The sequence below is a fragment of the Theobroma cacao genome, chromosome 5, assembly GCF_053813885.1.
Source record: "Theobroma cacao isolate CCN51 chromosome 5, ASM5381388v1, whole genome shotgun sequence".
Taxonomy (NCBI): domain Eukaryota; kingdom Viridiplantae; phylum Streptophyta; class Magnoliopsida; order Malvales; family Malvaceae; genus Theobroma; species Theobroma cacao.
Window position 1 is genome coordinate 35,011,334 of NC_142643.1, and position 13,025 is coordinate 35,024,358.

Below are 13,025 nucleotides of genomic sequence, written 5' to 3' on the forward strand. Positions count from 1 at the left end.
ATATTGGTGAGTGAGATAACTGACTTCTCTTCTGCCAACACTCGGTGTGATCCACCCAAGTCCCATGCACTATTCAACCCTATTGATGAGCACACAGTTAAAAAGTTGGGTTTCGAGTTGAAGAATGGCAAATGGGTGAGGAAGGGTGTCATAGATCTTCGGGTTCATGATGATGAGGCTGTTGAAGGCGATGAAGACAATGAGGTGGAATCGAACGCTTATTCTACTAGCCTGTCCACTAGTTAACCTAGTGCACAACCTATGTCTACCTCTTTTGACATTGAGCACACCTTCAATTGACTCCTTTCATTCATGGAGACCATGGACTCCCGCTTGACTGCGCCTATGGATGTTTTAGAGGAGCAAAACCATGAAATTTTGTAGTGCCAACACGACTTGGAGGATGATTTTCGTTCCCACTTTCCACCGCCATAATGATCTCCATGCATCATGCTATTTTGGATGTATTGAGATTGTTGTAGACATGTAAATTCGAATGTTTGTTCAATTTTTTTGGATATTTGCTTTATGTTCTTGGGTGTAAATTAAGATGTTTTTTGGATATTGTTGGGTTTTGGACATTTTTTTCAAAGTAGCTTTATTTATTATTGCCAATAGCTTCACAACATGAGGAAACTGGCAATAAGAAACAAAGTTACTTTAATAAGTTGTTCAAAAGCTATTGTCAATATTAACCAAATGTAACATTATATGTATGGTGTTCAAAGCTTAAAGATACCATTAACCAATAAATAACGATAGAAATATACATAGCAGATCATCGAGATAAACATTAAAAGAGTGCAACAATGTAAGGAATCTATTGCCTTTAACCAAAATAGTAACAAAGCTCTTGGCTTTACAATTATTGATATGCATAGTAAATTTGTTTATTTTTTATTCATATCTTCTGTAGAAAGATTACACAATTTACATTCCATAGTTCATGAGTATGCATATGCCAACAGCGTGACTTATGGACTGTGTGACTGGTTGGTAGGGTATTGCGTTAAGTTTTTATAGGGCTTTGCGTGCTTAGTCGATGGGCTTTGCATGGCTATCGATATGGCATTGCATGAATGGGGTGCAGTCATTATGTGACTGGTTGATTTTCGCGTGCCTACTTGGTAGGCATTGCATGACTTATTCATTGAAGCATGTGAAGGCCATTTGGATGAACATCTATCGATAGATTACACTACTTTGGTACTCATTGCATGACTTGTTGATAGGGTATCGCATGCCTAGGGTGACGGTTTATGTGTCTTAGGCATTGTGTGACTTGTTCGTTGAAGGCATTTGGCAATTTGGATTATAATTTATCAATAGATTAAACTATCAACCTATAAACCCAGTGATCGATTAACCCATCGTCAACAATGATCAACAATATAACACCATCATCCACAATCAATAGTCCATTAAAACATAATAGCCAAAATAATAATAAAAGAAATAACCATAAGCGTTCCAAAACACATGATAAGGTACTCCACATAGAAACATAAAAACATAAACCCCAAAAATCATGAACCAATAAACACATTGTTCATCCCTAAACCTTATGTTAATCTTCATCTGTTCTTCTTGCCTCTGCTAGAAGTTTTCCCAAAGACGAAACCAATGACAACTACTTTTGCCTTTTCTTTATACTTCCTGTGGTACAATCCCCTCTTTGTCTTTTTTTGTCAACCCTATTTCTACTGCCCTGTTAACTATATCTTTTCTTTGCAAGAAAATATTCTCAACATTCTGTAACCTCTCTTCTATTTTTTTTCATTTTATGAGTTTGCTTAGTCATTTTTCCATCAATTCTCATTAGTAGATTCAAGATCATATCATTCAAAATAGGATCATGACTAACTCTAGATGGAGAAGTGGAAGAAGTATCAAGGGTAAAAAGAACTGAGTTACTAGGGATAAATTTTGAAGACTGATCTACCTCAATCTAATATCCCATTTTCTAAAGACTTCCAATAAAGATACTGTGAACCATGCTATTGGTCCAATCAGCTTGGTACTTATTCCTCTAAATCCCTTTCTTATTAACTAGAGACGATATGATGTTTTCATAAGGTAGATTCATCTCATATCTTAGGGAGATTACTCTCATTCTTTCTATCATATAATGTGCAACATTCAAAGGGACGTCACCTACAATGCTTCCATTATCCAGAGATCCTCAACACTAACATAGCTGAAACAACTGCACTTTACATGCACTGTGGAGGCCAAAAAATAATGGAAGACCCTAAGTTGTGCATTTTTCAAATGACCAGCAGAACATGTATTTGTCGTGTATCTTTCTTTTCTTTTTATGACTGTAGCCCACATGTGGGACGGGTCATACCATAGGGGAAATGTGTATTCTCCCACTTTGTACTTCATTTTCAAGAGTTTTCCAATATCAGTGGCAATTACTTTAAATTATGTTCAATCCAAAAACACATTCAACCCATACTCTAAAAACTCATTAGGATTTTCCAACTCATCTTTATTCTAGGCTATGTTGGAGTAAAATTCCCTAACAAAGGTCAAGCTATAAACCCTATCTGGAAAGGTACTTAGACCCTTAAGTTTAAATCTATCAAAAAACCTATTTAACTCAGGCTTAAGCGAAATGGTTTCATTAAACCTTTCCCAATCAACAACTTTTTCACATGATATATTGGCATTCTCTATTCTTTTATGCCTATCAGCATGTGCTTGGTTCCTAAATCGTGAGGACGGAGGCTTACCTTGTTCGATGGAAATACCTTTTGATGTGGTTGGCGAATCAATAACGAGTTTCCATTTCTTCTTGGATCGTAGAGTTGAAAATTCCTTAGCACACATCTTTTCTTTGACATTGTCAATAACTTTGCCAATGTGAGAAGATGCGACCATTAATTTCGATTATGTTGGAGGCTTCAGGTTTCTTGACTGAACTTACAACTATAGAGAATGATGATAGATTTTTTGAGGAATTCTGGACTAGGGTTTTTATTTTCTGCATTGTGGGCTTTGAATCTGATGAGTTTTGATGTGTGCTATATGATAATTCTATTTTATAGAATTATTTTATTCTAATTTTTTTATTAAATATTAGCTAAGTCCTCAATTTTCAATTACAATTTATTTATTTTTAGTTGCTTTTATAATTAGTTTATTTTTAAGTAAGCTATTTTAATTTTATGTTATTCTTTTTAATTTAGTTATTATTTATTAGTTTTTATATTTTTTGTAGGAAGTAAAAGAATTTGGCTTAATTTTGTAAAGTGTTGAAAGACTCAAAATCTGTTTCCATATGCTTCAAGTTTTTGGCTATAACTTGAGCTATAGGATACCAAATGATGTGATTCTTGAACCATTGGAAAGCTAAGAGATAGAGCTATAACTTTTTTGAAGATTACTTTGCCCAGTTCTGCTTTGAAGGTAGAGAAAATCATATAGAAAAATGGCTAGATGTACTATATCGAGAATAGAAATTTGTAAAGATTCACAATTGATTTTTGGGCCTCACATTACAATGTTAAGCCCAATTAAACCCTAGGTCAACTTAAGAAAGTATAGGTTAAGTTATAACCCTAGGTCAACTTAAGAAAGTATAGGTTAAGTTATAAGTATAAATAGGATAGTTTGAAGAGCATTATGGGAGATAACTTTTTGGAGATTTAAAAAGCTAGAAGTTGAGGCTGAAACTTGGAGATCAAGGCGGCAAATATGTGTTTTGTTTTCTTCCTTGGCTTTTATTTTTCTTGTTACTTTCAATGGTTGACTTATATACAATGTTATTTGTATTTGCGATTATGAGTAGCTAATTTTCTTTTTCTAGGATTACAATTGAACTCACATATAATCTAGATTTTTAATCTCTTTCGTACTTATCTTTAATGGGATTTGAATTGTTTATTTCAATTTGTTTTTAATACTTTTAATTACCTGATCACTAATTAAATTGATTTAGGAACTTAAACAAACTTGGGAAAAGTAGTTTAGTGTAGACTAAAATTAGGATAACATATGATCATATTAATTGATTTGCGTATAGGATAGGAATATACCTATAGGCCATATGTAGCCAAATTAGAGCTTGAACTTAATGAGTCTGTTTAAATTTCAATTGACATAGGGATATAGTGTTTTGATTAAAATAGATATTTTTATAAGATGAGTTGGGAGACCCTTATAAATAATTTAGGACTCTAGGTTAGCAATTCAACTCATTGAAATAAGTTAAGGAAGAGAGGTAAGATTTAGATGAAGTATGAGGGATATTGTAATCGTAGGCTTGTTTGATTTGATATTTTCTCAAGTTATTATTCTTTTGATTTTTCTTGTTGGTTTAAATTTTAGTTAATTAGTTTTAGTTAATCAATTAATTTTGAGTGTTTGGATAAGATGTCCACATCATGGGATTCTTGATTGGGTACAAGTTGAAACCTTCTACAATGGGCTAATTAGGTCAATAAAAACCACAATTTATGCTGCTACTGGTGAGGCATTAATGAGTAAAAATGTTATAGATGCTTATAATTTGTTGGAAGAGATGGCTTCAAATAATTATCAATGGCATTTAGAAAGGTCGGGTCCAAGAAAAACTATTGGAGCTTATGAAATTGAGGTACTTGGCAACTTAATTGCATAAGTGGCTGCACAAGTGGCTGCATTGTCTAAGAAGTTTGACACATTGGGAGTTCATGCAATTCAAAATTCATTTATAGTTTGTGAGATGTGTGGAGATAGTCATTCAAGCGATCAATGTCCTTATAATTCTGCATTAGTCCAATTTATGGGGAACTTCAATAGGCAGCAAAATAACCCATATTCTAACACATACAATTTTGGTTGGAGAAACCACCCCAACTTTTCATGGAACAACAATGCAAGGCCTTCCAATCCAAACCCCAACATGCCTTGTGGTTTTCAACAACAAGCTAAACCACCAATTTCTAAAAAGAAGTCCCAAGTGGAAGAACTTCTCTTGCAATATATATCAAAGAATGATGCCATAATTCAAAGCTATGGAGCCTCCTTGAAAAATCTTGAGACCCAAGTGGGACAACTTGTAAACTCCATCAAAAGTAGACCCCAAGGTGATTTACCAAGTGATTCACTTAGGAGTGGCAAAAAAGTTGAAGGGGAGAGTGAAAAATCAATTGAATCTTCAAAAGAGCATGTAGATGATGACAAGGCAATTGTTGAGAAAGAAGTTGAAGTGGAAAAGACAGATAATGGGCAAGCTAAAAATCACGGGAATTCTGAAGCAAATTATCTTCCACCACCATTCCCACAAAGGTTGAAAAAGCAAAGGCTTGATAAACAGTTTAAGAAATTTCTCAATGTCTTCAAGAAGCTCCACATAAATATCCCTTTTACTGAAGCTTTGGAAAACATGCCAAGTTATGTTAAATTCTTGAAAGACATCTTAACCAAGAAAAGGAAACTGAAAGATTTTGAAATAGTGGCACTTACTAAGGAGTGTAGCGCGTTAATTCAAAACAAGCTTCCACCAAAACTTAAGGATCCAAGGAGTTTCTTTATCCTTTTTACTATTGGTAGATTTAAATTTACTAAAGCTTTATGTGATTTGGGTGCAGGTGTTTCAATCATGCCTTTGTCAATTGCTAAGAAACTTGAACTTAATGAGATGCAACCTAACACAGTTTCTTTGCAATTAGCAGATTGAACAATCAAGTACCCTGTTGGGATTATTGAGGATTTATTAGTTAAAGTTAGGCATCTCTACATTCTGGTGGACTTCATCGTGCTTGAGATGGAAGAAAATCTAGAAATTCCTTTAATTTGGGATGACTATTCTTGGCTACTACAGGTGCAATCATTAATGTGAGGGAAGGCAAGATAACTTTTAAAGTTGGGGAAGAGGTAGTTGAGTTTAATATTTTCAATGCAAATAAACATCCTAGCTCCACAAATTGTTGCTATAAAGTGGAGTTAATTGATGAAGGAAAAAGTGAACCTATTTCTCCACCTACAATTGAGCAAGCACCAATCTTTGAGTTTCAGCCACCACTTTCACCCTTGAAACCCACGTAGTCACCAAAGAAGCATCCTCCACCACCATCTAATTATCCTTTTGAGATTAAACAACAAGTAATGGTGTTTTCTCGATCATACTTCAAGCTTTTTCCATGGAAACGCAAAGAAAGATGGTGGGGTCCTTTCAAAGTAGTAAAAGCTTATCCCAGTGGAATAATTGAGATGGATAGTAAGGATATGGGCACATTCATGGTGAATGGGCTGAGCCTCAAACAATATTTTGAGGATGAAGAATTAAAAAAGGGGGTGTTATAGTCAAGCTAGTGACTATAAACGAGCGCTTCTTGGGAGGCAACCCAAGCTCCCCAACCTTACTAATTTTCCTCTTTTATTTAAGTTTTGTTAGTATCAATTTATTTCTTATGATCTAATTCTTTTTTATGTTTCTTTTTTGCAAGTAATTAGTTAAAAAAATTTCAAAAAAAAAAGAAAAAAATTCAAAAAATAAGAGCTCAGTGCCACGGCGCTTATTTTGAACGTCATGGCCTTGAAAAGAAGAAAGCAAAGCAACTAAAACAGAACGTTTCAGCATCGCAACCTTCAAGAGGAGTGCCGCGGCGCTAGACGTACCAAGAGGCAGCATGCTCGAGCGTCGCGGCACTTGTAAGGCCATTTGTTTTTGTTTTAAATATATTTTTTCTTCTATTCTTCTCCCCCCCCCCCCCCCCCCCCCACACATTCTCCAACTGCTTAAGAGCCTATGTCGAACACATCAGGATGGATATGACCACTTTTCCTTTGTTGCCTACAGATTTTTACTCTGAGGATGATTTTAGTGGTGATGATACAGAGGACATGTAGACTACAGCTTCGGAGTTAGGGGAGTATTCTTGTCCTTTTTCTTTTATTTTCTTTTATCACATTGAGGACAATGTTTATTCCAAGTTTGGGGGAGTGGCTTAGAATTTTGTTAGTTTATTGTTTTTAGTTAGCTTTATTTTAATATATGTCTTGCATATTTATTTATGTTTTGCATGTTTCAAAAAAAACAATTTGAGATAGTTGCACCTCATTCATGATTGTCCCAATCCTAAAATGGTATTTTAATTATCTTTTGATTCTTAGCTTTTGAGAAGCATATAGTTATGATTTAATTTTATATGATATTCTTTTGATAGCTTTATTTTAGAATGTGACTTCCAATAATTTGAGCACTATACTCTTTTACTTAGAATTTTTATGTGATTTAGATAAAGTTTATATTGATGAAAACGTTTAGTGAAGTCAAGAATTCTAGAATTTGTTTGATTCTCTCTCGATGCGAAATCTTAGATAACACTTAGGATAAGAAGTGATTTAGGCCATTTTTTGATCGTTTGAGCCTTTTTTTGCTTACTTTGTTTTATTTATCCTTAGTCACCCTTTTTGAGCCTAATTTACCTTTTCTTTGTAGTAACACAATTTGTTTACCTTGACCTATCTATTTAATTCCAACAATTTGAATCTTTCACCCTCTAAGTATTTTAATCTTTCTAAGAAATGATTTCAGCTTAAGAATAAATTGAGGGAGAAGGGTGAAAAAAAAAGTGATGGTTGTTAGAAAAATTACCCCTTGTTTATAATTGTCAGAAATAAGTTTGGGGGTTGAAAAAAGAAAGAAATAAAATATGTGGTACAAAGGAAACTTTACTTCAAGTTTTGGGGTGCTATACAAAAAAAATGAGCTCTTTATATGTCCTAGATTGATTAAGTGCTTAAGGTGAATTTGAGCCTAAATATATCATTTATCATACCTTGACCTTAGCCTTACATTACATGCTTGATAAAGACCTATTGATCTTTGAATAAGTGTTAATCTACATTGGTGGAGAAAGAGATGAAAACCAAACTTATGGGATCCTAGTGCTAATATATGCTTAGATTTGGCATAAACTAATTTGAATTGCATGATATTCTTTGTAAGAAAGCATTCACACACACACACACAGAGGAAGTCCATTCGAAAAATAAGTTTTCACTTGAATTGATGCATGAATTTAAGGATTAGCTGTACGTTACCTTAAGTTGGAATTTGAGTTAATTTCTACTAAAAAATTGAGAAATCATGATTTGGTACTTCTATCTCTCGTTCAAGGATTTTTTTTTTATGTTCAGTTTTCTTTTTGTGATTCTCTTTTGCTCGAGGACTAGCAAAATCTTAAATTTGGGAGTGTGATAATTCTATTTTATAGAATTATTTTATTCCATTTTTGTTATTAAATATTAGCTAAGTCCTCAATTTTCAATTATAATTTATTTATTTATAGTTGTTTTTATAATTAGTTTATTTTTAAGTGAGTTATTTCAATTTTATGTTATTCTTTTTAATTTGGTTATTATTTATTAGTTTTTATATTTTTTGTAGGAACTAAAAGAATTGGGCTTAATTTTGGAAGGTAAGGTGTTGAAAGATCCAAAATCTGTTTGCATATGTTTCAGTGTTTTGGATATAACTCGAGCTACCGAACTCCAAATGATGCGACTCTTGGACCATTAGAAAGCTAAGAGATAAAGCTACAACTTTCAAGATCACTTTCCCCAGTACTATCTCGAAGATAGAGAAAATCGCATCAGAAAATGGCTAGATGTATTGTGTCGAGAATGAAAATTTGTAAAGATTCACAATTGATTTTTAGGCCTTGCATTACACTTTTAAGCCTAATTAAACCCTAGGTCAACTTAAGGAAGTGTAGGTTAAGTTATTAGTATAAATAAGATAGTTTGAAGAGCATTAGGGGAGACAACTTTTTGGAGATTCAAGAAGCTAGAAGTTGAGGCTGAAACTTGCAGATCAAGGTGGCAAATATTTGTTTTGTTTTCTTCCTTGGGTTTTATTTTTCTTGTTACTTTCAATGATTGAATTATATACAATGTTATTTGTCTTTGCGATTATGAGTAGCTAATTTTCTTTTTCTAGGATTACAATTGAACTCACATGTAATCGAGATTTTTACTCTCTTTTTTACTTATCTTTAATGGGATTTCAATTGTTTATTCTAATTTGTTCTTAATGCTTTTAATTGCCTGATCACCAATTAAATTGATTTAGGAACTTAAACAAACTTGGGAAAGGGAGTTTAGTATAGACTAAAATTTAGATGGTATATGATCATATTAATTGATTTGAGTATAGGATAGGGACATACCTATAGGCCATTTGTAGCTAGATTAGAGCCTGAACTTATGTTTTAATTTCAATTGACATAGGAATATAGTGTTTTGGTTAAAATAGATATTTTTATAAGATGAGTCGGGAGACCCTTATAAATAATTTAGGAATCTAGGTTAGCAATTCAACCCATTGAAATAAGTTAAGCAAGAGAGGTAAGATTTAGATGAAGTGTGAAGGATATTGTGATCGTAGGCTTGTTTGATTTGATATTTTCTCAAGTTATTATTATTTTGATTTTTCTTGTTGGTTTAAATTTTAGTTAATTAGTTTTAGTTAATCAATTAATTTTGAGTGTTTGGATAAGATTAATTTGTTCTAATTTTAATAGTTAGTAAAATTTTAGATCAATTCCCTGTGGGATCGATGCTCTGGTTGCTTATATACTATCTATTCGATATGAATACTTACATAGTAGGATTTTAACTGACACTATCTTAACTAGTTCGCCCACGTTTTGAGTGAGTGGTTTTCCCGTCCTTTCGATAGTCAAATCCATATTTTGTATTATGTGATGAAGGCATTGCTTGACTGGTTTTTGTACATTGTGTGCCTAGTTGACAAGGCATTGCATTACTAGTTGGTAGGCATTGCTTAAATCAAGCATTGCATGACTGGTACTTAAAAAGCATGGAAAGCAATCTGGATGAAAACCTATCAATTTATAACCCTAACTATTGATAAATGAACACCCGTTAACTTTGAAATCAAGAAGTCCCGTAAAACATGGGAATTTTCGTTTGGCATTATGTGATTAGTTGTTCTAGCATTGCCTTATTAGTAGATAGATCCGTCGCAAGAACTGCATTTCAAATTTTAAAGTAGATTAGGCAAAAAAAATAGTCATCAACATTTAAATTAAGGCACCTTAATATAACATTTCTTACCTTGATCACTCTAGTTGACAGTAGGAACACCAGAAATAGGAGGCTGAACCATATCAGTTAATCACTGTTCACCTATTTGTGAGGACCATGGCTCACTTTCTAAGCCAGCCATTCCATGCTACTCTGGAGCAAGGAATGCATAATCAGGAGCAATAGCTTTTTCCTCTTCCTGCTGTTTAGCTTCCTCAGGCTGCTTGTAGAAAAACAGGTCCACCTATAAACAATGTCAAGTATGAGAACAAGCAAGCAGAACACATCCAACTCATATCAACAACATGATGGTCTTTCTCTTTTACCATCACATCCCAATTCTATTTAAAAGCAATTGTACCATGCATTTAGATAACCATCCTTGCTAACAACCAGAAAAAACAGCTAATGTTGTGCTTTCCTTTATTATTAGCAAGAATACTAATGTCAACATATCGCATCGGTGAATTAGTATCACAGAAAGCAATGTTTGGAATGTTTCCAATAGCCACTTCTTTGATAGGCTGCAGATAATATACTTAAATTTTAGCTCATCTAAAACCATCACTGCAAATTAAAACTCAATAAAACTCAACTCAACAGTAAAGAACAAATTACTTGGTGGCCAGCCCTAAGATCTATAAGGATAAGAAGGCGAGGCTCATTGAAAGAAGTCTACAGCTGGTTAATAAATGTACCAAGAGTGTGTCTTCCAACAATTGCGTGACTCCATACGTTCACATAGCGTGACCTTGTTTTAAGCATTGCATGAATAGTTGTTTTGTATAGCGATACTTCCTGAATATAGTGACTAGTTTTAAGGCCTAATAAGGCATTACGTGAAACCACAACCTGAATTGTATTGCGTGATTTAGGCATTGTGTGCCTCCATATGCAGCATTGCATTATATTCAACAATATCACACATCCTGCATTGCATTATATTTGACTCTTTAAATTTATAAAACCAAGCTTGTTGGCTTCTTGCTATGATTGGAAAGCTATATCAAAAGTAGTTTGTACAGTTGAATTTTACCCAACCAAGCCAAGTTTCTTCTTAACAATCTTGTTCCATGTTTGAAGCCATAGTAAACTAGGACAAAAAAAAATGAAGCAGTATGATTTCCCTTGAAAGGTATGCTATTTTAATTGATAGGTACGCAAAAGTTTTCCCATCTTTTCACAGACTCTAAACACTTGTAGCTTGTTCTTTAGACCCATTGATTGCACTGAATACTTGAAATCTCTCTCTCACATGTTCAGCTTACAATCACTAGGACTATGACAGAATTTATAAATTAAGGAATCTATACTGTAAACTCTGATACCTGATCAAGTCATTTCTCATTTCACTTTCTTTTTATTTGTTAACCAAGTGATCAATAGGCCTTAATATTTCTTTACAACCTTGAAAATAAATATTATTTTGATGATTTTACTAAGTATGATAAAATGTATTTAAGCTATCAATTAGATCTATTCAAGCTTGATATTCTTCATAATAAGGCTATGAAAAATGTATCTACACTTTCTAAGCTATCTCAACTGTTAGAAAAGAAAAGAATATCAAAAGCTTACTTCCTTATTGACAGATTAATCCGGCTTGTCTTGGTTCTTCCAATTTCCACTATAATTTTTACCCCATGAAAGCTCTTATAATTTTATTTTCTGTCGCGACCCAAATCCAAGGGTTCGTGATCAGTACGCACAAGCCTGGTAGGTAAACCCACAAAACTCGAGGAAGCCTTTATAATTAAATCTTGATAAACATATATCATAATCATAAAGCTTCATGGCCAACATCCTTTCATTAAAACATAAATCTTTTAGCATTCAACATTCGGCCCTTGGCTCAAAATAACATTCAGGCCTTCAACATAACATGCACGTAGCCATACATTGGCTAGTTCATCTAGTCATTTAGCATCTCATTACATAACATAAGGCAACTTCGTGCTGACATATTTCCTTTATGACATACTTTGTCTACATTGTGGAAGTGTACATAACTATGACTTAAACTGTGATGCAACAATGTCCATCAACAAAAAAAAAAAACCTACCAACTGTCAAAATCGCGTATTTGTCTAATTGACAATGCTAGCCACCATTCCTTCTTGTCTATTTATCTACACAATACAACTAAAATAGGTAAGTCACACTAGTACACAGTGAGTGGGAGCATAAAACAGTTGTAAATGTGCAAGGATAGTTGCTACACATATCCTATAATTATGCATGCATCTCATACATCATAATACATATACATATAAGACAAGTCAATCGTCAGCTGTTGAACATAGTCTATCATAGCATGGCAGTCATACTATGCTGCATATCTCTAGCTTTTAACATATTAAGGTGGTATAACCATCTTCACCTTACTCGTGCAACATCATTAGTAACATAACCATTTATCAATATAATCTACCGTATGAACCGACCCACCATATGGCCGTCTACATACATGGCTTACCATAGATACCTTAAAGTGCTCACCTCGATGCTAAAGCAAAAGCTTCTCAAACATGCAACACATCATAATCATATATCAATTACATATGGCTCTGACCTCAAGCTTTTGCATTAGTCATCATTTTATAACATTATATAACATATTTTATATTTCAAAACCTAAGGCACGCCACTAGGTAGTCGTCAAATCATCATATTATAGAGTGGTCTTCCCCTAGACATTAGAAAATCACTCATGGTGGCCAGCCGATGGAGATACAAATCACGCCCAATGCTAAAGCAACTGAAGGAATATCAAAGTCATTGTCGAGAGTAATCTCTCCATAAACGACATCACAATCCTCATCTGAGACAATATCCCAACGGATGGCATCACCCAGAGTATTCTCTACAAGTGGCATCACAATCATCATCCGGAGTAATCTCCTAATTGATGGCATCGTACACAATAAGTGGGATTTTAACGATTATCCCTATTTACCATCGTCCTTATGGCACGGACATAA

General features: G+C 33.8%; 1 protein-coding gene and 1 pseudogene across 1 annotated transcript; one reads left to right on the forward strand and one right to left on the reverse strand.

Moving 5' to 3' along the window:
* The first annotated feature begins 4,711 nt into the window (after positions 1–4,711).
* LOC108661984 (uncharacterized) lies at positions 4,712–5,668 on the forward strand. Its single transcript, XM_088806635.1, has one exon. It carries the CDS (start codon positions 4,712–4,714, stop codon positions 5,666–5,668), a length of 957 nt encoding a protein of 318 aa, XP_088662761.1.
* Positions 5,669–10,084: 4,416 nt separating this feature from the next.
* LOC18598952 (small ribosomal subunit protein uS2-like) lies at positions 10,085–10,923 on the reverse strand (annotated as a pseudogene).
* Positions 10,924–13,025: the final 2,102 nt, after the last annotated feature.